The sequence below is a fragment of the Euprymna scolopes genome, chromosome 13 (assembly GCF_053919585.1).
Source record: "Euprymna scolopes isolate OS-2025 chromosome 13, ASM5391958v1, whole genome shotgun sequence".
Taxonomy (NCBI): Eukaryota; Metazoa; Mollusca; class Cephalopoda; order Sepiida; family Sepiolidae; genus Euprymna; species Euprymna scolopes.
Window position 1 is genome coordinate 35,055,192 of NC_136494.1, and position 27,589 is coordinate 35,082,780.

Sequence of the window (27,589 nt, forward strand, 5' to 3'; positions counted from 1 at the left end):
CCAAAGTCCATTGCACCAACAATACAACAATTCAAAGTGAATTTGGTCTTCTACTACATAAACTTCTACCACCTTTTCTCTACATGGCAATTTAAGCACAATTGTTTTATTTTTTGCTAACTTGAATTGAATTAAATAACTCCTTGATATGCCATAAGACAAACCAAAATCAAAACAAACTTGGCATTCATTTTTCATATTATTAGTTCTTATAATATTGATGTTTGAGACCTCTGCTAACATCAGAACTATGGGTTTTTTGCCTAACTTATTTTTCATGCAAAGAAAACAAAAACAAATATTTTTGGAAATGTTGAAATCTTTTATTTACCTACACACGCAAAAATATAAAATACAAAAAAAAAAAAAAAAATTCAACCTTTCAGCCTAAAGTTTTCATTAAAAAGCTTAACTTGTTTGCATGGCTGCGAAACTCGCAAGCCACATGGTAAAGTGTAGCATATACGGTGGCGTCCATTTCCAAAATGTAATTTCGGTAGTTATCGAGTATCTGCTGTGATTGACAATCTGGCCGTTTCGGCAACAGTAATGCAAGACGATCAATATCATCTTTAAGGCAAGTCGTTACAGTCTGCAAAAGGGTTCCCATGTCATCCTTTTAAGAAAAGAGAAGAAAAAAAAGGAAAAATGATCATGAAATACTGTTGAAAATTTCATGCGTGAACCGTTGATGAAATAAGGGCTTGTTTACCTACAAGAACTTTATCAATTGTGGATGGTTCTTTCTATTCTGTTCACCCATTACATTATCTATTTTTATTTATCTGAAAAAATCTCAACCAAAAATGGAAATAACAAAAATATGGAATATTTTATATTTTACAGTGGTGAGGTGGAGGTCACCTTCCTATAAAAATTTAATTAATTATGAGCACCTATTTCTTGCCCAATTACGGATAAGTCCACATCTCTAAGCGAATGGGTTCTCAATTTTGGAATAGGAAAATTGGGGTGAAGGTATTTTTTTGTTTTTACTCAACCAAATCATTTTTTCTACTTCAAATATAAATAGGGGAAAGAAGGGAATTATTTTTCTAAGATTTCAATTTTCTAGGCTTTTTGGTAAGGGATAGGATTTAGGAAAATAGCGACCATACAAAAAAAAAAAAAAAATTGGCCATGTGGATATTTTCTTTTATTATATTTTTTATATTTCATCCAGGAAACGCTGGGACACAAGATCTGCTAGTCTAATATTCAAAGTTATTTTATCGGATTCTAGAATAAAGACACAAATCGCATCCGATACATCGATACTTGATTCTGACTAGTCACTTCATCTTTTCTTTATTCCAGCATATTTTTTTTTACGATAACAAAATGTATTTGAAAAACATAATCTGGTTGGGAAAACTTATGATAACGACAATTTTAAATAATCAAACACCATCGTCAACACTGGATGTGTACCTTTCTCTCTCCATGAGAGGTCGACCCCTCAGGTTAATACCATTAATAAAATGAATAGAAAAAACAATAAGTCTTTGTCTATGAATGAGTTGTTCTAACAACGAAAGTTTTTGAAAAAAAAAAGGAAAAAATGATTTTAATCATTTAATAAAAAAATATTTAACATTATTTGTTTTTCTAATTTTGAAAATTGAACTTGTGAAATAATGTTTTCAAGGATATGAGCAAGTTTCTCTATTTAATGTATCAATTTCAGAGAGAAATCTTTGTGGCTTAAAATGTATTTTCTGATTGCTATATGGCACACATAGGAAATAAAATCTTTACTGATTATATACCAGATATGTCAACAATGACTTCTTAGTCACTTAATCTCATCTTATATACAAAAGGCTATATGTCAGTCTGTCTGTCTTTATGTTTTTAAACTCTATCTCCTCCGAAACTAAAAGTTGCGGAGTGGTGCTAGAGAGTTGATAAGGTCACGCATACCCAGAATCCAGCCAATTTATATGTGAAGCATCGGAGTTTGTGTTTTTTTTTTTGTGTGTATGTGCAAGAAAGTAGGAGGAAAAAGATTAAGAATAGGTAACAAAAGAAATAGAAAGAATAAGAAATTGGGAGTAAACAATAAGAAATAGACAAAAGAAGCTTGATATGGGATTGTTGATCAGGGTATGGTGGTGGACTAATGGATGGATCAAACAATGGACATGTAGATATATTTAGATTTAGTTTGTGGCTACTTTAAAATTGACAATAAGTTTTATGATGCTGATGATTGGCAAAGGGCTTTATGACAGTAGTGAGTTGGATACTTTACGACAGTACACTTGATAGGAGTTCAGTTGGACTTAACAAGAGTTGGAGTTCAGATGCAGAAGAAAGCAGATAGTGGTTTAGGTCAGGTCAGGAAAGCTTTGGGAGATTGAGATGAACTGATGGCAACTGACTTATATGGCCTCAACAGAATATACATGCGAATAAGCGTCTTGTGGGTTGAGCCCAGCCGATATACCTGTGAAGTGTCAGAGTCTGTATTTTTCCTTTTTGTCCGGTGTTTTTATTTTTATGATTGTGAACCCGTGCATCTCCTCAACGGCCGCCAGTGTAAAAAATGATGACGATACGGCAATAAGCAGACAAGAAGATGAATGAAGAACCCATGGCACACAGCGTTGGGGTGGCGAGTCATCAAGCTGGGGTGTCATACTGTTGTATAATCGGTACCAAATTGAACATGTTATATTGTGGTGTTGTATACAACGGGCATATATAAATTGAACATGTTATATTGTGGTGTTGTATACAACGGGCATATATAAATTGAACATGTTATATTGTGGTGTTGTATACAACGGGCATATATAAATTGAACATGTTGAGTTGTCGGGTTTGTTATAACTTGGACGGGTGTATATTATGTACGTAACGGGTGTATATATTCTGTATGTATGTAACTTGTACCAAATTATGTCAATGATTATGTTGTCAATGGCAAGTTAAATTTTATAGATCTATAACTTGTGTTATGATGCTGACAGGAATCGATGGCGTGGATGTATTGATAATATGTTTACAGATGGGGAGGGAGGTTGGTTGGTTGTTTTTGTTTTACGGCATATCAACCTTTTTCAGGTTATTTAATGCTGAATCCGGTGATTTTGAAGAACATTTTTTTAATAGAATATATTTGTTGTTTTCAAGTCGGTTTCTATTTAACCCATAGTTGGGACCCTAACATGTACTACCACTCCGGGTCAGAGTGGACCTGGGAGCAATGGCAATTAAAGGTTGATTGGTTGTTTTTGTTTAACGGCATATCAACCTTTTTCAGGTTATTTAATGCCGAATCTAGTTATTTTGAGGAACGATTTTTAATGGGGTATATTTGTTTTTTTAAGTCGGATTCTATTTAACCCATAGTCGGGACCCTAACAGGTACTATCACTCTGGGTCAGAGTGGACCTTGGAACAATGGCAATTAAAGGGTAGCGCCACACTCCCCAGAGCCTACAAGCTGGGGCCTCACCATTGGATATAGTTTAAGGTCATATCCAGGACCGGGGGGGGGGGCAATTACTTATACAAACGAATGCTTATACATGACGACGAGAGGTAGATGAGTTCTTTGGTGAATGACAACGAGAGTGTATATCATAACGGTCTGTACAATAGATCGGCTGTACATTTAAGATGATGGTGATGATGGTATGTTCAACAGTTGTGGACAGTACATGTAAAACAGTTCATTTTAAAACGACAAATAAACCTGGTTGTTCAAAGACGACACAGTTGTTATATTTATATTTAACAAAATTTATTTTCTGGTTCCGGCCGGACATCTTTAACGATTACAGCGTTCTGTTCACATTTTGGCTATCTGGGAATATGCCACTTCCTAGTGTCATAAGAGCGACTTCGTCTCCTGATTTTTAAGTCTTGTCTCGACTATCTGACGTCTCCTCTTTAACTCCTCTCTCTCAACTCTAACTTCCTGTATATATTAAAACTAATCTTTTGTGATTACGTCATTCGACTACACAAAGACCTAACACGTGACTTTCAGTCACGGTTTCTGGCCAAATTTATTGTTCTTATTCCTAGGTTTGAAAACCTATTTTGCTTATGTTTGTTTATTGTTTCTAAGATCTCGACTGCATTCCAAAACTTATAAACATTATTTGACCTTGTAACACAATCTAATTTTCATACCGATAATCATAATGTTCTTTCATAATAACTAGCGAGGGGTACCCGGCGTTGCCCGGGTGTTTGGAGGTGTGTGTGGAAACTCCGGGGGGGGGGGTTTAAAAAAAAAGTAAGTATGAGGATCGAACCAGAACCGTTGAGGCAAAGTTGTAAATTAAAGTGTGAAAAAAAAAAAGTGCGACGTTAACAATTGCCCCACCGTGAGATGCTAATGGAAACACGTTTGAATTTATTTAATTACTTGGATTTGGCAGGTGCCCGTTTTAATGAGTTAATGAGGTCAAGTTTGACTGCGGGATAGTACCTTCATTTACTGCTAAACGCTTCTGCCCCCCCCACCCCAGATGTTATAGGAAAAAAGACTAACCCACATGCGGCGAGCAACAAATGTTGAATATTTATCTTCCCGAAATCAAGCAAATTGAATAGACAGGCAAGCTTTGTTGTTAACTGTGAGATATTACGATTTATATGTGATATAAAAAGTTGTGAAGCGAGCGACCACTTCCTTCTTTGAAAAAAGCCTTTTGTTGACATACAGAAAAAGCGAACACGCATACATACATACATACATTTTCGCTTTTATATATATAGATAACTTCTTTAAATAAACATCTAACTTTTTAACTTTTAATAATAATAGTCGATTTTCCTAAAATAGACTATCAGCAAGGTTACCCGATGTCGCCCCGGCATAATCTAACATTATCACTCTAAGCTTTTCTATCACTGCATTATTGTGTCCATGTTTTTTTTTTTTTTACTATATGCCATAAGATCATATAATGTATTATTCCTTGAATGCTTCCCGTTTAATGTTCATGGTGGACTTTCTACTATTCGAAATGTTGCTTACTTTGGAAAAGGTTGTCCATTCAAGTGCTATTCACCGTTTGATTCCAGGCAATAATATCAGTGTCACTTCTCACCATCTTCCCTAAGTGTTATTGTTAAATTCCTCAATATCTTCATCGTTCACTATCCATCCATCCAGTGCGGCCGTAGACGAGATTGAACTCACTACACGAGTTTGTAGTGTAATTCAAGTCTTGTCGGTAGCTGAAATAGCCAGGGCTATCAAGGGTATTTTTATCGTGACATCATCACTAGATGGGGTGATATTTATTTGCTCCCCCACCGAGCAAATTAGGCACAAGGCCGATTTTTAATGTGAGGAATGAAGGGGAGGGGGAATGGAAAAGGGGACCAGCTCCCGAGAGGTGGGAAATGGGAGCTGGATAGTAATTTGCCAGCTGGCCCAAGTAGGGTTGCCCTTACATGGACCAAAAGATTGCCACAAGGGCAATGGTCTTTGCTTGCAGCATCTGCCGGAACAGTTACTACACTTTGAGGTATTTATTTACTCCCCCACTGAGCAAATTAGGCACAAGGCCGATTTTTAAAGTGAGGAGTGAAGGGGAAATGGGGACCAACTCCCCGGGAAGTAGGGGAGCTGAATAGTGACAATTGGTATGAAGGGTTGCCCCTTCATTGACCAAGGTCTTATATGTAGGGTTGCTCCCACATATGATTTTTGCTTGCAGTATCTGCCGGAACAGATACTATACTTTGATCTTGGCCCGAAAGCCACAAAGGTCCTCCCTAAAGAGGGAGGTCACCATCACTAGATGGGGTGCCCACTATGGCTTTAAAGAGTCCCATCTACCCTTGAGAGAAGGATAAACCACGCCAGTTTCTCAACTTGGTATTTTACCTCGCGGTACATACAGCGCCTCGCCTAAATGGTCACCAATCTGGTACTGGCCAGGCTCAATATTGCTTAACTTTGGTTATCTAACGAGAACCGGTGTGTCAACATGATTATGCCGTATATGCCATTCACTATAACTGGGGCTTTTATGACATATTTGTTGAACAGGGCCGTGATTTTTCCACTATGCATATTAACGCTGATTAAATGGCTAGTGCTGCAAATGCTGCAAAGAACCTCTTCTAATTCTTATAATGTGCGACTTGTAACAATAATATCGTTAGCAAATTCGAGATGAACAAAGTATTCTCTGTTTGCTTAGCAAGTGCTAAAAACTGCTTCCTCAGTCAAATTTATTGATCACTGAATTTTGCAGGCAAGATGTAAAGAGGTTTCGTGAACTGTTGTCACTTTGTTTGACACTTCAGTGCTTGTTAAGACAGAGCCGACAGGTCGATTTTTTAAAAAAATATGTTGTTTTAAGCAAAACCAAATTGTCATGTCGAAAATAGTAATATATTAAAAAATTACGAAAATTCATCAAGCCGAAAATTATTTATAGTTAAAAGTAATTTTACAGAAAATTTTGGGGAAATGGCATTTTCCTTACATGTGAACATCTTGAAAATTGCGAATATTGGGGACATACTTACCTCCATTTTCGACATTTAATGGCTGACATTTTGTTTTAGCTGATAGCAATAGACTTTGTTTTACTAAAAATACAATATCAGTTATTCTACTTAATAAATTTTCATAATTTCATGATATATTGCTATTTTCGACATGACAATTCAGTAAGTACTGTTGTTTTGGCTTAAAAGCACTTATTAGAAAAAATCGATCCGTCGACTCTATCTTAACAAGTTTTTTTGTTTTTTTGTTTTTTTTTTACATAGGCGTCACTACTTATCAAGGCCGATAGGCCACTCAAGGATAAGGGTTAAAGAGTGTACAGTAGTCAAAAGGACAATATAGTAATCGATAGTAATGGAAGTTCGGTAAATTTGTTAACTTAAGTGGAACAGCTCATCAGAAACTTGTTCTCGTTGGACTTGAAGACAACCATAATATAGACAGCTGGAAAGCAGGAAAACGGAAGACAATTCCACAGGCGTGCAGTTCTAAGAAAGAAGCTTTGATCATGGAATCTATGTTTAGGTTTAGGCACAGATATAGAGTGGGGGGGAATTATTGATAGTGTTTTCAGCTAGTTGAGTATTTCTTGTGAAAGTTTGGCGAGGGGGGACCATAGATTGAAGCTCAGTCGAACACTTTCCATGAAAATAACGATAAAGCAGAGACAAACTCGCAACATCTCTTCTGTGAGATAGAGGTTGCAGCGAAGAGAAAAGGACATCTCCCACCAGGCCATGATGTCTATTTTGAACCCTATCAAGGCAGGACAAGTCTTTTCTAGCAGCTCCTGCCCATATGTGGCAACAGTATTCCATCCTTGGCTCTTATATAGATAGAGAATTGCATCAGCAGTGAGATATCTACTGGATCGATAGAAGAATCCGACCATTTTTCCAGCGGCCTTGGCAACAGATTTGATGTATGTATTCCATTTAAGATTAGGAGTAAAGGTCAAACCCAGAAGCCTGTCAAAACTTGAGGCCTCCCCAAGACGAGAGCCATTCATTTTAATTGATGCCAGATGGGGATCAGAACGTTGATGATGTAAAGATAGAAGCTTGGTTTTAGATGCATTAAAAGTAACCAGCCACTCCTTTCCCCATTGTACAACGTGATCAAGATCAGAGGAGAGAGAATCGGAGAGAACTTGGTCATTTACTGTCTTAGATGTGCTACCATAGATGGTAGTGTCATCAGCAAAAATGTCTACGAATGATGTAAGGATGTGATTTGGAAGATCATTAATGTAGATCAGGAAAAGAGTTGGGCCCAGGATGGACCCCTGAAAGACTCCAGCATTTATACTGTGAGCTTCTGATTTTTGCCCATCAACTACTACTCTTATGAATCTATCAGAGAGAAATGATTTAATAATTGAGAAGACATTTCTAGCTATACCATAGCTGGAGATCTTGTGAAGTAAACGTTTATGCCATACCCTATCAAAGGCCTATGATATGTCAAGAGCAATTGCCCTAGAAAGGTTGCCTCTGTCGAGAGATTCGCTAATTCTATGAGATATAACTGTAAGCACATCTGCTGTAGATCTAGCAGAATGGAAACCATATTGTGTGTCACTAAGAAGGTTAGTTTTGCTGAGATGGTTGATTACTTCTCTATTTAACACAGATTCCAGCAACTTACTCATGACACACAGGAGACTTATTGGCCTGTACTGAGAGGGGGATGAACGATCACCTGAATTCTTAAATACAGGGCATACTGATGAGATTTTCCAGGGTGATGGGAAGCAATTTTCCTTAAGACAACGTTTAAACAGTTTTGTAAGTATGGGTGCTAGTTCTGGTTGAAGTTTTTTGAGTACTATAATTGGAATACCGTCAGGACCGTTTGCTTTACTGGAATCAAGGTTTTTGATTAGCTTGGCAACATCACGTACAGATATACGTATATCACATAGCGTGTTTTCTGATACAGGAGGAAATATTGGGGGTACCGACACTTCTTTTTATATTTGTCTTTTCGCTATCGTGTTGAAGCTTTAAAGTTGCTAATGTATGTAAGCATCATAAACTCCTTGATTTTTACAAGCTGTGAACATAGTGATGAATTCAATGCAAATACTTGGAGAAGTATCGTAGCCTCGCAGTCGCCACGGCAAGTGACAGCAAGATCTATTCAAACAGAATAATGGCGCGCAGTGTATGTGTGCTCTCCAACTGTAAAAACCCAGTTGCGCACATGCAGCAGTGTAAAGATCGTTTCTGTAGGCATAAAAACTAAATGTCTGCCTTTTCACACGGACGTCTTCCAAAGCACCTTACATCGCAAAGATGTTTTTTTTTTCATCCAATCGAATTACGAAGAAAACAAATTTCAAAAATGTTTTTTCCAACAGCGTTCGTGGAGCCGGTTTGAAATCTATAAAAAGGGCATTTTGTGCCAAAACCAATCAGTCGACCCCAGCCAGCATATTGTAAACGCGTGTGCACCCGATAATTAATTCTCCACGTGGAGATGGACTTTTTACCCTTTTCTGATTCTTGGCTGAAGTAAGCAATGGACTTTTATGTTGTTTAATTATTCCAAAAAAAGGACTGGTTATTTCTAACCGAGAACTTTCACTTTTCTACATCATTTCATTTTATTACCTCAGTCGCAGGAAGAGACTCTCAATTAAGAAGAAACTTTCTGGTCTTCTCTTTTCACTTATTTACGATTTTGAGAAAATAAATTTTGTATAAAATTTATTTTCCACCTCGGTCATCTTTGTATTTATTGTTCAACCTTATTTTACCCATTATTTTTATTTTTATTTTTATTTTTTGAAGTTTGCGGAACTAACATTGACACCCATAGTCCCGCAACAGAAGCTTTACAACTTGAATGTGGTTCATGCCGGTCGAAAACCAGCTTATTCTCTCGATATATTTCTGTCAAATGTTTTACACCCTTTTGAGATCATAAAAATCGATCTGATCAATATAAAAGAATATCTTTTTATTGTTCTCCTTAGGCGAAAAATATGTTCTTTCAAATATGAACAGTTAGAACGAATAAGCTTTTAGGGTGTTCGAACGTGTTTTTCCTCACATATACACACCCAGATGTACACACGCACATACGCACACGTATACACATCCTCATACATACACTCACATTCACGTGCATACGCACACACGCTAACGTACGCACATGTACGCACACATGGGAAACGTCACTTCCCCTTAAAAGAATTCCAGACATGCGCAGTCAGAACACTCACCCCGATATAAAAGTCCACAACACCATTCAACTTCCTCTTTTCTTCCCTTTTGGCCTGGGTTCGTCAACCAGGCAAATTCGGCGTACATAGTTCTTGGCTTGAATACTTTTCCACGTGGATGACTGCTTTCATGAACGCACGGTTTTGCTGAGGCCAACACTCCCTTTCTACGTGCGGGACGGCCAATTCTCATCCTCGACTTCATTCCTTTCTTTTCTGCGCATATAGTCGTCAACACCTGAATGAACACGTGTTACACCTAAACCATTTAATTTTGACAGAAAATAAACGACATGTTTATTTTATTCAGCAATTGAGTTTTGTTTCCTTCATTCCATTCGTTTCATTATTTTCTTTTGTAGCGAGTTAGGGTATTTATATCCTGGTCCACAACAAGGGTTTGTGTTTTTGGAACACAACCTAAGAAAACAAATAATTCAGCACAAGCTTCTGAAACAACGAACACAACAACTTCAATAGATGTAACAAAGAAAATGTTTATTCAGGCGAATGTTCACAGGGAGATATTATCCCTGGGTAAAACCTGGACTCTGGCCACCTGGTGCTGTCGTGGTAGTTATTCCCAGTGGGAATCGTTGATACCGGATGAAATAACACAGAGACAGAGAGAGAGAGCGAGGAAAAGGGATCCTATCTGCTTGGCGTCTTTCTTAGTTAAAAAGAGTTTTTTTCCTTCAAACCGGAAGCTGTCCGCTTTCCTTAGGGGAGAGAAAGGATCAATGCGCCTCACCCCTGATTGGTTAGTATATGGCCAAATAACACAGGGGAGAGGCATTGATTTGCGAAAGAAAAAAGTGCCATTTGTTTTTGCTACAAGATGATCATTCTTATACGTGTTAATCTTTACTTGTTAAAGGAAACAAACATTAAATGTCGAACTTTTAAGCTGGCAATAGCATAAAGTAAATTTGTAAAAAAAAAAAAATAGAAAACAAGTTTTGTTTGCTTACAAGATTAAAAGAAAAGAAAACTTTCATTTTCAATTCAACAAAAAGGAGTTTGCCATGATGAATTGTTGGTATCCGTTGTCTCAGGAAAAAATGTTCTTCACCTCATATTAGTCTATCCTGGATCGACAGGCTGTGTTGCAATAGCCACAGATGTAAATGGTTAAGAGAGTTCTGTTGCAGCTAGTGATGGGACGATTCCAAAATTTTTCCCGATTCTGATACAATTACCAATTCTGTACTAAATTCCCTGTTTCAATACAATTACTGATTCCGATTCCAATTTTATTTTTTTTTTTATAAATCTCTAAATATTTAACTATAGCATTGTTATTTTTTTTTTCAATTACCATAAAAACACTTGTTAAATATGCAAATATTTTCTTAAACGTAAAAATACACTCGTGGGGGGATGATTTATAGATTTTAGTTTAACTGATAGTTTAAATTTAATAAATATTCATTATTTTTTTTTTCTTACTATCAGCAATGGAAGATTTTGCTTTAAACAAAATCAATTTAAAAAAAAAAACGTTTTGGCGTCGAGAAATAGGCACAAATTTTTCCAATTCTTGACCGCTGCAAGCCAAATCTGAAGTTGACCACCTTGGTGCTTTTTCCAACCAATTGGGCCCTGTCGGTGGGGCATTAGAATATGCCGACTGCCCCCCTGCAGAGGGTAAAAGTCTCTCAATGGGCGTCCTGGATATGACCTTAAACTATATCCGATGGTGAGGCCCCAGCTTGCGGGCTTTGGGGAGTGTGGAGCCACTCTCTAATTGCCATTGCTCCCAGGTCCACTCTGACCCGGAGTGGTAGTACCTGTTAGGGTCCCAACTATGGGTTTAATAGAAACTGACTTAATAAGTTCTTGATGAGCCGTTCCATATAAGTTATCAAATTTACCAAATTTTCATTACTAATGATACTATATTGTCCAATTTCTACTGTACACTCTTTAACCCTTATCCTTGAGTGGCCTCTTGGCCTTGATAATGTGGTGATGCCTATGTAAAAAAAAAAACAAAAACAAAAAAACACATATATTCTATTAAAAAAATTTTCTTCAAAATCTTTGGATTCGGCATTAAATAGCCTGAAAAGGGTTGATATGCCGTAAAACAAAAACAACCAACCAACCAACCAATCAACCAACCAACCAATTGATGCATTGGATGCCACTAATTGACGGATGAACTCATCCTCCATCAGGCACAGCACATGACCAAACCACTGGAGTCTCCTTTTCAGCAGAGTTTCCTCCAGGCCAAGGACGTTACATCTAGCATATATTAGCAATGTATAAAATGTATTTATAATTACATATAATAAAATTATTATAATAAAAAAAAGAAATGTATATATGTAAAAATATTTTTAACCTTTATATATCTAATTTTAAATAAATAAGAATGTAAATATACTAAATACTAATCATAGTGGGGGTGATAAATAGTTAAATGGATTAATCCGTAATCTTATAAATACAAGACTGATAAATTAAAAAATATATCCATTTTAAATGTGGAAATTGATGAATCGCACAGGTAAGAAATTCCTTTTTATAGTATGAAAAGGTTAGTAACTGCAATTAAGAATAGGAAATTGGAACAAATGTTTGTAACATGTCTTCTTCCTAAGATTAAGGGTGGTGGTGTTTGATCAACACTGCTGGGGAGCCATGATGTAATATACTGTTTTGTTTTTATATCCCCGAAACAGTGTTTCATGGTAAACAACTGATGATCCCTTGAAAAATAAATTATTGGTACTATAGTAAATTCGAAAGCGAGTTGATGCAGTGATTGGAGGTGATTAAATGACTTACTGACTAGATGGTTTTCTAACGAATGATAAAAAATATTTTTTGTATAGTTTTAAAGGTTAAAAACTTCAAAGACTATATATAAGATATCTGTCTATATATATATATATATATATATATATATATATATATGATATCTGTCTATATATATATATATATATATATATATATATATATATATAGATATCTGTCTATATATATATATATATATATATATAAGATATCTGTCTATATATATATATCTGTCTATATATATATATATCTGTCTATATATATATATATATATATATATATATATATATATATAAAAGATATCTGTCTATATATATATACATAAAAGATATCAGTCTATATATATATATATATATATATATGAATAAAAGATATCAGTCTATATATATATATATATACATAAAATATATCTGTCTATATATATATATATATATATATATATATATATATATATATATATATATATATATATATATATATATATATTAAATTGTGATTGAATGAATTTCAAAAAACTCTCATTGAAATGAAATGAAGTGTTTGAGTTTCATATCAAAGAATTTTTATTATTCTAAGCATGACAAAGAATGCTTTAGAAAATTAATCTCCTTAACCTATAGGGTTTCGATGTCTACCATCTCATCAGAGGAGAGAAAATTTTAACAAATACTTATAAAGGTATGCACCCTATTTGCTAATGTCAGTGAGACATGGAAAGTCAAAGTCAAAATAATACATTTATCAGAAGTCATGTAGCAGGAGGATTTGCAGAAAAAGGATATCAAAGTTTTTTTTAGATCCAGCTTGCTTGGTAAAATCCATGTTATGCGTTCTTTACGTTTGGTAATAAGGTCCAAGTTATACATTGGGTAATACGCATAGCTGTGTAGATATCCGAATCGGGCAAGTGCTTGTATAAATTTGTTTGTGGGTCTAGGGATAATAATTCAAAGTCTGGTGGAATCCTTTTCATTAGAAGTCTATATTTTTTTTAGTGGGGCGAGATGTTAATAGTAGGGAGAGTAGGTAGTGCTGAATGGTAGGAAGTGGGGTGAAACACATCTGCATATCCACCCCTATATACACATGAACATACATATACAAACGCACACATACACAGAATACACATATACATACACACATATACATACTCACATATATATACATACATACATACATACATATATATATATATATATACACACACACATACATGTACATACACACACAAACATATATATATACACACATACAAATACATACACACACACACACAAACATATATATATATATATATATATATATATATATATATATATATATATATATATGAAATAAAATGGAGGTGGAAGGACCTGAATACTCAACGTTTCGCCCGATTTATGCGGGATTCTTCAAGAGGGATGGTCAATGACCATCCCTCTTGAAGTTGAGTATTCAGGTTCTTCCACCTCCATTTTATTTCACATCGTCGGATTTAATCCTGCTCAACAATTATATATATATATATATATATATATATATATATATATATATATATATATATATATATATATATATATATATAAAGATAACTGTGTCTCTCTATATATATACATTCTACAAGCCAATACAAGGAAAACACACGCACGCACGCACACACACACACACCTCCCCCTAAGCACCACCACCTAACTAAGAACCAACGCTGCCCTCACTTCGACCCTTGTAATAATAAAAAATAAAAACATAAAAAAATAACAAAATAAATAAAAAGTAGGAAAAGGAGAAGAGAGAGTGGACAACAAAAAAAAAAGGAATGACCATAGTCTGACCCCAATAAAAAGGGTAGTAGTAGAACACACCCATGGAGATATTTGATGTTATTTACAGACATTTCATCCGCTCTGGAAACATGTAACCAAAATGGACTGCGAAAATGCTTTTATACATTCTGAACACATTTTAAATATATTTTAATTATTTTACACTTTGAATAATTTCTGAAGAGGACGCTACAGTACACAGAACGTCTGAAACACGTAAAAAACGATTTCAATGATTTCAAAACATTATTACAATGATCTAAATATGATACGTTTTTATATGAAAAATCAAAACACGGAATAATAAAATAATGTTAAAAAATACATAGCAATTGTTGGTGACCTTTCTTATTTAAATATACATTTTTCTTTCGTTGAAATCTCTCAACCAATTTTATATATATATATATATATATATATATATATATATATATATATTAAATATATCTGTCTATATATATATATATATATATATATATATATATATATATATATATAAAGATATATGTCTATATATATAAATATATATATATATATATAATATATATAAAAGATATCTGTCTATATATATATATATACAAGATATATGTCTATACATATATATATATAATATATATGTATAGACATATATATATATAAAAGATATATGTCTATACATATATATATAAAAGATATATGTCTATACATATATATATATATAAAAGATATATGTCTATAAATATATATATATATATATATATATATATATAAAAGATATATGTCTATATATATATATATATATATATATATATATATATATATATATATATATGTTTAGAGGTACAGAATTTAAATACAGTTTTAAATATAATGGGCGGAAGTCTCTCGAGAGCTCTTTCAGCTATCATCTCATCAGGAGAAAATCGATAGCGTAAAAATAATAATACTATGTCGAAAGTAAAGAGTTCTGATGGGGAACTATTGAATGGGCCAAAAATTACGGGGACACTAAAATAAAGTTTATTAACGTTTAAAAAACGATTAAAATATTGGCACAACAAGGGGCAAAAAAAAAAAAAAGAAAAAAAAAAAACGGAAGAAAAGATTCACAGTTCCCCAAAGAGAAACAATGCGTTAGATGTTTCTTTCTGCCGGCACAAAGAAGGTTTCCGCACGGCAATAGAGACAGACTCCAAAATCTTTAAATGGTTTCTGGAGTCCGCTCTATGTAGCACCTCGAACCATTCTAGTTTATATCTATCGGCACAGCACGGTTGTCAACCAAATGCTGGCCAATAGCAGAGTCCAAGGCTGCAGAAGGAGGGAGACTACCAGATCCCATCCTCCCTTGTCTGATCTCTGATGGAACATGCTGGTTTATACGAGTCAAAAGATGCAAGGATGTTCGCCCAACATAACCAGCATTGCACTGGCATTTGAATTGATATACAATATTGCTATTTTGGATGTAAGGCAAACTATCCTTGCGAAAAGATGGTAATGCAGGTCTCGTAGTATATACCAAACGCAAGGACACAGAATAAAAGCAGTCATAAATAATTCTGCGAATCTATTTGGAAAGTCTGTTACTCTTTTGCTCAATCCACGGTAGTTTTAAATAAACCGGGCATTTCAAAGGTCCAAACTTTTTAGGGGATTTAAAATCCGCAACCTTTTTGAAAATACAGTCATCAATAAGGTCAACAAGATAACCATTATTGATGAATATTTCCCTGATCGTATCGAGTTCGGCGTCTAATCTGTTAGGCGAACAAATCATGACGGCTCTATGTACCAAAGTATTAATTAGGCCGACCATACGTGATTTTGGTACAAAAGACAACCAGTTCACATATAGGCCAGTAAATGTCGGCTTCCTATAAATTGTAGTGAGAACCCCCCCCTTTGAACGTTCAACAAGAGGATCCAAGAAGGGAAACGAATTGTTCTTCTCACTTTCCATAGAGCTCCATGCAAAGAATTGGCGGCCTTGATCGCAAAGGGTAGAATTAGCTGCAAAGTTCTTGACAAAGAGTTTGGCTTTGTCTGATGCTGACGAGATTACCTCAGGTCGATTGATAATAGTTGGGATAGAGCACACGCTTCTGTTCAGGATTCTGTTTGCTATTTGCCAAAACTGGTGGGAACCAAGCCGCTGATCAGCTACTTTGGACTTAACAGATTGAGCATACAACTCTCTTGCGTTCTTTATTACTTTCTTACAATGGTTGCTGGCAGTCCTGAAAGCGGCTTTAGTTTCCATACATCTATTAGGTTGGAAACAGTGGAAAAAGTGATTTCTGTGTGCAATGGCAGCAGGACATTCTGGAGAGAACCATAGCTGGCTGTAAGTTTTTTGCTGAAACTTTTTCGAGGGTATGAAACGGTCAATACCTACAATTAACCATTCCGTCAGGTCTAATACTATAGAGGACACATCCTTTTTAAACATGGAATGCAGAGGTAGATCAGTTATAAATGTACGGAAGCTATCCCAGTCAGCCTTAGTGTATCGATATACTGTACGATGGAGAGGTACATCTGGGGACTTATTACATTTCATTTTTATCTTAATTGATACAACAGAGTGGTCGGAAGATCCAAGAGGCGACAGAACAGAAACTGAACATAGTTCAGGGCAAGTTGTGAGAAAAAGGTCTAGTAGGCTCGCATACTGGCCATCATTGTCGGGCACACGGGTGGGTTCCTGAACAATCTGAGTGAGGTCATAGGCAATGGAGAAATCATGACAGAACCTCCCCTCATCATCGGTCTTGTTTGAGTGGGTCAACCATTCGACGTTGTGAACATTGAAGTCTCCACATACGTGAATGTTAGCTGAAGGATAAGCAGATAGGACTTGGTCAATTTTCTCAGATATGCTTTAAAAGATAGTAACTCTGCCGTTATGGGGGCGATAGAGAGTAAATATAAATGCCGTAGTGTGAGCTAAAGCAACCCGGAAGCACATATAGGGTAAGTTAGGATCTTCCCTGGAGATGTCCCTACTACATGGAAAGCTATCTTTAATATAGGCACATATTCTATGGCCATGGCGATCTTGGGGGTCAGATTTAGAAGTTAAGTTAGAATATCCTTTAATTGCGAACTCTTCTAGGGAAATAGCCTGTCCAATGCCAGTTTCACTTAAAAATTCCTTTTTGTTGTTCTAGAGTACCTCAAATCTACTTGATCCATTAATTTGTCTTCTATTTTTTTCTTTTTCTTTTTTTTTTTTTTTTTTTTTCAATTTTTGCTTACCCTTTCATCGTTACTCAGTTGAGTTTTACTCAAATTTCGAGCCATTCGACAATTTCTCAGTAAATCTTGTAAAATTGGACTCCATTTGAAATTTAGTCGAATGATGTCCCCTTTCCGTTTGGATTTCTTGAGTTGTTCTGTAGCATCCCATGTGGGAGACAACTGTAGACAGCTGACTCGAAAACCAAAGACTGTTTCTGACCAGTCCGTCCAGACGAATGAACGGATTGTAGCATCTAAAGCCAACAACTGCTTATTTAATGCCAACTGAGTCAGTTTCTTACCTGAAAAACAGAATGGAGTAATTATTATTTGCTCATAAAATTAAATCGGCATATGTGATTTTTCTCTAACAGTGAACTAAGCCGTTCACTGCTAGAGAAGAAAAGATGAAAGAAAGTTCAACAAATTATTCAATCTAGTAGCATTTATATGTGAAATGAACATCATATGTATATGCTCATTACACGTATTTCATCTCAAACAATAATACTTAAATAGACTGGTCTCCTAAAAAAAGAAATAAACATGTATGTCTTGTCATAACATGTATGCTAAAAAGTCAGAGATCAATTCGGTGTTATATTTATTTTCTGAAGTTGAAGTCCAATCTAAACAAATTCAAAGTCCAATGTGCAAGTCCAATGTAAACCAATTCAAAGTCCAAAGTGCAAGTCCAATGTAAACCAATTCAAATCCAATGTGCAAGGGACAGGAAAGCGGTTCGATCAGTACACACACAGACACGGTGACACGCCACCAACACGATCCAGCGTACACAATTACCAACCGGCTGTTCTTTCCTCTTGCCTTGCCTTCCAAAACGACCTGAATTTATAGTTGTCGAAGACCAACTGATTTGCACGAGATTTTGCGAGAGTTTCCGAGATCATACCATTACAAAACGCCGTCGGCGCCATCTTGGAATTCTTTTCTTATCCTAGCTTCGCAGCGATGACAAAGCACACACGTATACCTAGGTCGTTTGAACGGTAAGCCTTCATTTTCACAGCTTTTGCCACATTTTCATAAAAAGAACCTTAAATAATAGGAAAAATGAATAAAAAATATCGAGTAAAAAATATTTTGGAAAAAAAATGTCAGTTACAGATTTCAAGATTCGAGAGTCTCTTAACCCTCAGGGATCATGAGAATGCTGCATTTTCTCATATAGTGGGTCTTGGGTAAAAATACCATGGTGGAACCCATCCCTCTCCAAGCTTGAGAGCACATACAACACCTGGTCTTACCAAATGGTCGCCCATTTTTTAGCATTTGCCAGGCTCAACATCAATCAACCTATGGTGATCTAACGGTAGCTGGTGTTCCAGTGTAATTAGGCTACATATAAAGTTTTGCATTAAATAAAGTTAAAATTTACAGAATTCTTTTTATTATTTCACACCTAAAGAAAGGTTTTATTTTTAGGTCACTGCCATGAACAGTAATTTCTGGATAACTATGGACGATGTTTGGTAATTTCGTTCAGAGCAGCAGCACAGTGAATATTGTTATTATGTATTGAATCAGGATTAGGCAAAATCTCCAATCAGTAATTTCTTCCAGCCAATCAGAGAAGTCTAACAGATACTACAAGATGTCCAAAAAGTCACTGAAGTGTTGTGAACTTAGATTCTTTATTTTTTATAATTTTAACACAAGACATTGGGAAATTTTTTTTAATTTGAAAAATTCCTGATGTTTTCCTTCAATTTTTGCAGGGTATGATGTTTTAAGGTCTGCCATCTTGCGGAACGAAATAAGGGAGTTAAATCGCAGTCCAGATATTTTGCAATCTGTCGTGAATAATGTTTTGGAAAGAGCACAAATATGCGAGGCTGAAAATGGGCAACATTTAAAAGACGTTTTTTTCATAAATAAAGATTGTTTGAATTTTGCATTTTTTAAAAAGAATTTCCCTGTCTTAGTCAGATTGTGTTAAAATTACAGAAAAGATATCATCAAAAATAAAGAATCTATTTAAGTTCAAACACCTTCGGTGACTGTTTGGACACTCTGTATAAAAACCAAAATTCACGGCTTTTCCCCTTTTTTTTTTTGTTTATTTATTTTTTTTTTTTTTGAACTATTATTTCATCCCAAACAAGGCATAGTTCACTTTGTCATAAAGGACTACTATTTGGGACCAAATTTACAGTGATTCTATGTAGGGATGCTATGTAGGGAGTTGGGCAGCGAGCTATCTGTTGACATTACACTTGAACTTCTGCATGTCAGGGAAACAGGGACCCGGGAGGGAATTTCAAAGACTAACAGTTTGAAGGAAGAAGCTATTTGAGTAGAAGGTTTTACAGCATCTAAGGATCTCTACAGTGTAGGGTGGGATTTTGCTGCTTGTTGGATTCCTCGGGGGTATCTAAGTCGAGGTGATACAAGTGTTTTGAGTTCATCAGAGCACATTCCATTAAAATACTTGTAAAACAGGCACAGAGATTTAATCGATAAGATAGAGGTTGAGGTTTGGTTGCTGGTGCAGGACCTATTAGGTTAGCGACTCTTTTTTAGAACCCTGTCTAGGAGTAAGAAACTAGTGGCAGATACACCAGCCCAGATATGTCAACAAAACTCCATGCATGAGCGAATGGTGGCCTTGTAGATTTACAGGATACTCTCAGGCATGAGTAATCTTCTAGCACAGTAGAGAGAACTCACCTTCTTCACAGCAGCCTTGGCAATTACCTCAATGTATTTGTTCTAATTCACATTACATGTGAATGTTAAGCCTACGAGTTTGAATGAAGTACTTTCAGGTAGTGTATCATTAGCCATAACAATCGGAGATTGAGAGGGTTTCTTGTAGTTATTAAAGGAAAGAAGCATTAAATGTTACCATCCGTTTAAAGCCCCATTCCACTACAGATTTGAAGCCTTCCTCTAAGGTTCTAGCCATTTCCTTAAATATGTGTTCATTTGTTTTTCCCTTGAATCTGTTATAGATTATAGTGTCATCAGCAAATATACCCATCTCAGAAACAATTTTTATCAAAGAAATCATTTTTGAATATCAAGAATAATAAAGGTCCAAGGATCGACCCCTGTGGCACACACTGACTTTTTTATGGACCATCCTTTTATGGGTCTTTAGCCGGTTAAAATAATTTTTAAGATGCCAAAAATGGGTCAAGATTGGAAAAATCGTTATACATTTTGTGTGTTCATCTTAGTTTATTTTTAATCTTTAATTTTTAATCAGTACATATAAGTGTCCCGTTAATACAGTGATGCAGTTTGTTTTCGGTTTCGATTCTAGGTGATAGCACCCAAATACTTTTGTTTTACTTTTGAAATCACGACTCTATAATAATATCTACGAAATCTGGATGAATCAAAATATCATATTCAAGCATATTTTACGACCGGGCAAAGCTGGGTGCCCCCCCCCACGTCCTGCTAGTATATATATGTCAGAATTTCTTTGAGAAACTGTGTGTGTGTGTTTTGTCGACTCCACAACGGCTGGGCCGATTTTTATGAAATTTCACACAAATGTACTTTATGTATCTGGCAGTGATTTTAGATATGCTTTGTATGGGAATGTATTCGATAAGTATCGATAATTGATAATCCAAAAAATTCGATGGAAGAAGGAGCAGGCGATTTTGACCAACGTTAACATCTTATATAGCCTAATATCACAAATGCATTTGAAAGGTTTTATTGCAACACAAGCAGAAAGTTTGGGCATATAAAATCAACAGTAGGTTCTTTGGACTGACAGGGGCGAATTCGAAATGAATGTTTTTGTTTAAATCACAATTGAACCATGATACTTCACTTTTTTTTTTAAACTTAAATTCAAGCCATCAAACAAGCAGAAAAATCAGGCATATAAAATTAACAGCAGATTCTTTGATATGACAGGTGCGTGTTCGAAATGAATGTTTCTGTTTACACCACAACTGAACCATGATACTTGACTTTTGCATTTTAAACTTTAATTCAAGCCATTATATATAAAAATAATTTTATAAAATACACCAGTAGTTTCTCTACAGTGAAATGTAGACTACAATATATTTTGGACTAGGTTACTGCGAGAAGGCATATGAAGTTTCCTCATGGTGCACCGTGATGGACTTCCAACTAGAGCAGGCAATCAATCGATTTGATTTTAAAATGGGCGATTTAACCGGTTTTAATGACAATAAAAATATGGGAGTGTGAAACATTCATTGATCATCATTTAATCCCAGCCAACATCGGGTCTTTCTGCTATGATATATATATATCTATATATATATATATATATATATATATACATTTTAAAAAATTTGTTAAACACCAATAGAAAACGAATAAAGAAAAGTTATAAGCTTTTATACTTTTCGTATTGTTTTTTTTTAATACATTTTCATATATATATATATATATATATATATATATATATATATATATATATATATATATATATATATACACACACACACACACGTCGAGTCTTCTTGCTAGTATATATAAATATATATATATATGTAAGAGCAAAAAGTTCATAAAACATGTTAAAAAACACTTTGAAAAAGAGTTAAAAATATATTTAATCTGAAAAGGAAACACTTAATAAGTGGATAGTCCTTAATCCGCCGAGTTTTGAAGAAATACTTTCCTTCTCATCAGAGGGTAGGAACTAGCAAAATGCGGGATCGGATTTTGCATACAAAAGTATTTGATGAAACTACAAGTAATTCAAAGATCTTACTTGATAACAAAAAGTGAAGCAGAGGGAATTGGTGACGAAAAGGTGATTACACGTGAATGGATAGTCTGGTGAAAGGTAAATAATCCGATGACGGTAAAATCCAAAAATATAAATCCAAGAAAGTTAATTGAGTTTCCATTTGCACAAGTAAAATCCAAGGAAATCACGTAATTAGAAGATGTTCCAAAATAATCCAAAAGGCCGAAATCCATTGAATAATTCACAAATATGTACAAAGAAAAGAAAAAAAGAAAAATAAGATATGCTTTTCACACGACTGCCGAGACACAATAAGAAAGATCAGGGAAGAAGAGGAAAAAAACGAAATGGTGATAGAATTAAATATAAGATAGAAAAGCAAATATCAAAATTACCTAGACAAAAATGATGTTAAAAGGCGCAAAAAAAATATAGGGCAAAAAAATAGGTCAACTGAAATGTACAGGTTATTACTTAAGAAAATGTCAGCAAGAGTTGTTAAAAGACACTAAATGGAAAAAAAAATAAATAATAAATAAATAATAAATAAATAAATAATAAAATATAAAAAAAATTTTAAGGGGAGAGGATGGCTAGTATGTGCAAATTCAGGATAAAGCAAGTAAGTAAGTAAATGCATATAGTAAAATATAAGTAAATATACATGCAGAATATAGATGTGTGGGTAGATAGGAATATTTAAAGACTACAACGGAATTTGCAGATAAAAAACCGGCCAAGCAAAGAAGAAATAAAGAATTAAAATAAAGGATTATTAAGTTATAAAGTATTAAGAAAGTATGTAGAAAAAACGATAATGTTAAAGAAAAATTATATATCTATCTGAAAGGTTAAAGTAATAACTATGTAATTTCAAAATTACCATAATTAAATTTAGACTTATGTTTACAGAAAGAGATCAGTTCATTTTAGAATTTATTATATTGTTACTTTAAGGGGAAGTAATTATAGTTATAGCTTCGGTTGTGCAGAGGCGACATGACTTAGATCCTGGAGTATAAGACTTAACTTTTTTATGATAGTCCATTTGATTGAGAAGGGGGTATTGTTAAAGTTAAGTTTTTTAATTAAAGTGGTTAGAGAAGTTCCTTGGTTATTATTAGAATTATGGTTGTTTATTATATATATATATATATATATATATATATATATATATATATATATATATATATATATATATATATATATATATACAAGCAAGAAGACCCGACGTGTGTGTGTGTATGTATATATATATATATATATATATATATATATATAATTTAAAGGAGATTAGAACAATAGTCTAAAGAGCTAAGTGTATTTTCTTATGAAACTGATTTTTAATTTGATTTTTAAATTTAAAAAATGTTTTTAAATTTTAAATTGTAAATCACATTACTTAATATATATATATATATATATATATATATATACATATATATATATATATATATATATATATATATATATATATATATACATTAGTGTTGCAACGAGTATCGGAATTGGTATCGGAATCGGAAAAATTGATATCTATTTTCCGATGTCAAAATAATTCTTTTAATTGTCTTTTTTGTTTGATTTTGTTTTTACCAAAACCTCCCATTAGTGTTAACGATGATCAAATAACAAATATTTATTGATTTAAAATACCAGTAAAGCTGAAATCGATAGATCATCCTCCACAAGTGTATTTTGATGTTTAGGAAAATATCTGCATATTTAACTTTTTTTTTTTACGAAAATGAGGGGAAATAACAATCTTATAGTTAAATGATTATAGATTTATAAAGAATCAGAATCGGAATCCCTAATTGTATTGGAATCGGGAATTTAGCTCGGAATCGGTAAATGCATCGGAATCAAGAAAAATAGTGGAATCGTCCCATCACTAATATATATATATATATATATATATATATATATATATATATATATATATATATATATATATATATGTATGTGTATATATGTGTGTGTGTGTGTATGTGTGCTCTGATTGATTTCTCAACTGTTAACCAGACTGTATTATTATCTTTTTATATTTGTATAATATATTGATATTTATCTCGATGCCACGACGAGAAGATGTGACACAAGGTTGGAAAAGTGTGATTTGAAAAGCTAACGTCCTAAAGGAAGAGCATCTTTACCTGAAGAAAATTGCCTGTACAACCGCGTCTGCCTTCCCCAGTTGGGGCTCTCCAGGCAATTAGCAATAAACTAGTCCCTTCTCAAAGAGAGAGGATAAAGCCTAGGAAGGTGAACCTCCTAGAACTATACAGGACAAGAACAATATCCCAGTCAACAAAAAACAAGCAATCTTAACAATGGCCTAAATTCTGGTGGCTTTGGCATCGAGGAAAATACCTCGGCCGTAAAAGAGAAATGCATTCATAGATGTATGTAGGGATTTGGTTGATGTCGAAATAATGTTGAAAACACAAGCTTAAGAAATGATTAAAAAAAAAATGTTGTGCCTATGTATTATCCGTAGATTGAATCCAAAATGTCTTACCACAGTTCTCATCTATGTTATTATCCTGTTCCAATACGACGGCGCCCATTTCTTCCTGTCCTTGTTTTCCGAGCATACAAATTGGAAATGCAAGATGGCGTCCACTATTTGAATATTGTTGACATATCCGTCTTCATCAAAAAATAAAATCGCGCTCCACAATAAACTAGACCACCCATGACCCGCACTATTTGTGAGAATTTCTTAACTTTGAGGTTTATTGACAGAAAATATTTACTTGGGAAATAGATGACGTCATATAAGATGAATGGTAACTTTTTGCAACAAATAACGTTCGTTTGTGACGTCATCTACTTTCAAGTAAGTTTTCTTTTTTGATAATAACACGTTGTTTAAACTTCTCTCCTCTCTCTTTTTCTCTCTCCACTTACCTATCTCCCTCCTCCTCTAATTATTTACGTCACACGCCTCTTCCATTCATGTATAGATGAAGTGTGCACGGTAACAAGCAAGCAATTCTCTACCTATATAAAAGCCAGGTACGGCAATTGATGGAGTACTGTTGCCACATCCAGGCAGGTAATACTAGAAGCAGCTTATCCTGCCTTGACAGAGTCCAAAAATAGACTTGTAGCTTAGTGAAGGATGCCCTTTTCTCTTCCCTGCAACCTCTTTCTCACAGAAGAGACGTTGCAAGCCTGTCTCTGCTTTATCGTTATTTTCATGGCAAGTGCTCGTCTGAGATTCAATCTATGGTCCTCCCCTCGCCAAAGCCAAACTTTCACGAGAAACACTCGTCTAGCCAAAACCACTATCAATAGTTTCCCACACTCTTTATCTGTGCTTAAACCTAAACAGATTCCATGAACGAAGTTTCTTTCTTAGAACTGCACGCGTGTGAAACTCTCTTCCGTTTGCCTGCTTTCCAGCTGACAACAATCTGATTGTCTTCAAGTCCAATGTAAACAAATTCTTGATGAACCGTCCCCCTAAGTAATCCAATTTACAAAATTTCCACTACTTATGTTTACTATGCTATAATCCCATTGACTAATGTATACCCATTAACCCTTATTCACGAGTAGCATCCGGGCCTTGATAAGTGGTGACCCCTTTGTAAAAATGTAAGAAAAAAGAAGAAAACAAACACTACCATTAGTGCTTTATTAGTATATCTCTTGTTGAGATTTGACATCGTCTCCTTCCTTAGTAGGTTGATCTCTGATTGTATGAACCGTTTATACTTGATGGAGTCCATATTGTTTGAATTCTTCAGTTCTAGTATGGATTTTAAACCTATTTTAGCCTTAAACCTATTTTATTTCTAGTTGTAAATACCAGTGGCGGCTCGTGCCTGAGATTATTGGGGGTGCTGCTGCTTCAAAACTTTTACTCATTGTTTTAATATCGTGTAAAAGAAATTCGAATATGTAAGGAAATATTTAATCAAATAATAAACATTCAAATAAATATTCAAATATATAACAGAGGCAAATAATCAATCACAAATGGATAATACGCAAAAACTTTTATTAAAAATATTTTTTAAATTGTGTACACTTTACAGAATAATAAAAATAATATATACATTTATTCCTTTTAAACTTTTCAGATTGAATAAAAGTTTGCGTTTTTTTTTTGGGGGGGGTTGTATTTTTTGCAAACAAACGAAAAGCATTTTTAAGAATACTTTTTATTTACAATTTTTTAATAACTTTTTTTATAAAAACAAAAAAAGAAAAACTTTGAAATTTAGGAGTGTAATATTTGAAAATAGCGTTTTATTTAATAAGTTTTATTTCCAAAATTTTTTATAAAATGTATTCATAACAAAACGTATTTGTGAATAAAATGCAAAATAAAAAAAAGTTTACATTTTTATATAGTGAGCAAACAAAAATATTTAAAGAAACAAATATTATTTACAAATCTTTTAACAACTTGCTTTTTATATAAAAAGAACAAACAAACTTGGCTATTTACTGACCTTCCCATGCCGGTAAAAATCGACATAAAGTGGAGATTTATTATAAAAAAAAATAGGGTGTCATGTATAAGCATTATAAAACATCGAATTTAATGTAGCTTTCTCCCCAAAGAAAACAAAAAAATTAAAATTGTCTCAGTCCAGAAGGATTTCTAATTACTTTTTTAATGCGTATTATCTGCCCCATCTACTAACAAATTCAATGTAAAGTTTAAAAATGCATAATTATAAAAACTGTCTCTTTATTTACAAATACATTTTAATTTAAAAAAGCCTTGTGCAAAAAAAAAACAACATTTTTCAAAGTGTAAAACTTCTAACATTGTCCTCGTTGGAGGCAAATAAATGCTAAAAAAAATTTATATCTAAAACATACAAGTTAAAAAGATTTCTAACTAAAATGTATTTTCAACATAAAATGTTTCTTCGCTTGTTTGCTTGTTTGCTTCTAGGGAAAAATGTAAACAGTTTTTTCTTTGTTTTTTGTTTTTTGTTTTTTTTTTGTAAAGTTTAGTTGTTGCAAAATAAATAGCATTTAAAAGTACTTAAAACAAACAAACAAAAAGGCAGGTAAATGGAAAAGTAATTTTATTTTATGGTAAGATTTATTTATTGTATATTTGATTTTTACCCTTAGTCGCGTGTTAGCTTCACTGCTAAATCCCTGAATACTTAAAAAAAAAAAACAGGTTATGCATATCATATATTTCCGTCTGCTACCGAATTAAATCGCAACGCGAAAAGTGTGCGTATTTAAAAAAAGAAAGAAAGCACAATATTTTATGTACAAGAACACGTTATATGCACATTTTAATAATAATTTTAAAAAAAATGTAAATAATCCTCCTTTTTTTT

At 33.9% G+C, this 27,589-nt stretch overlaps 1 protein-coding gene across 1 annotated transcript; it reads right to left on the reverse strand.

The window, feature by feature from the left end:
- Positions 1-307: 307 nt before the first annotated feature.
- Positions 308-25,029, reverse strand: LOC145291967 (uncharacterized). The gene is made up of 3 exons (XM_080137907.1): positions 24,787-25,029; positions 17,570-17,853; positions 308-616 (listed from the first exon to the last, which is right to left on the reverse strand). The coding sequence occupies exons 1-3, from the start codon at positions 24,860-24,862 to the stop codon at positions 383-385; spliced, it is 594 nt and encodes a 197-aa protein (XP_079994033.1). The 5' UTR covers positions 24,863-25,029; the 3' UTR covers positions 308-382.
- Between the last annotated feature and the right edge of the window lie 2,560 nt (positions 25,030-27,589).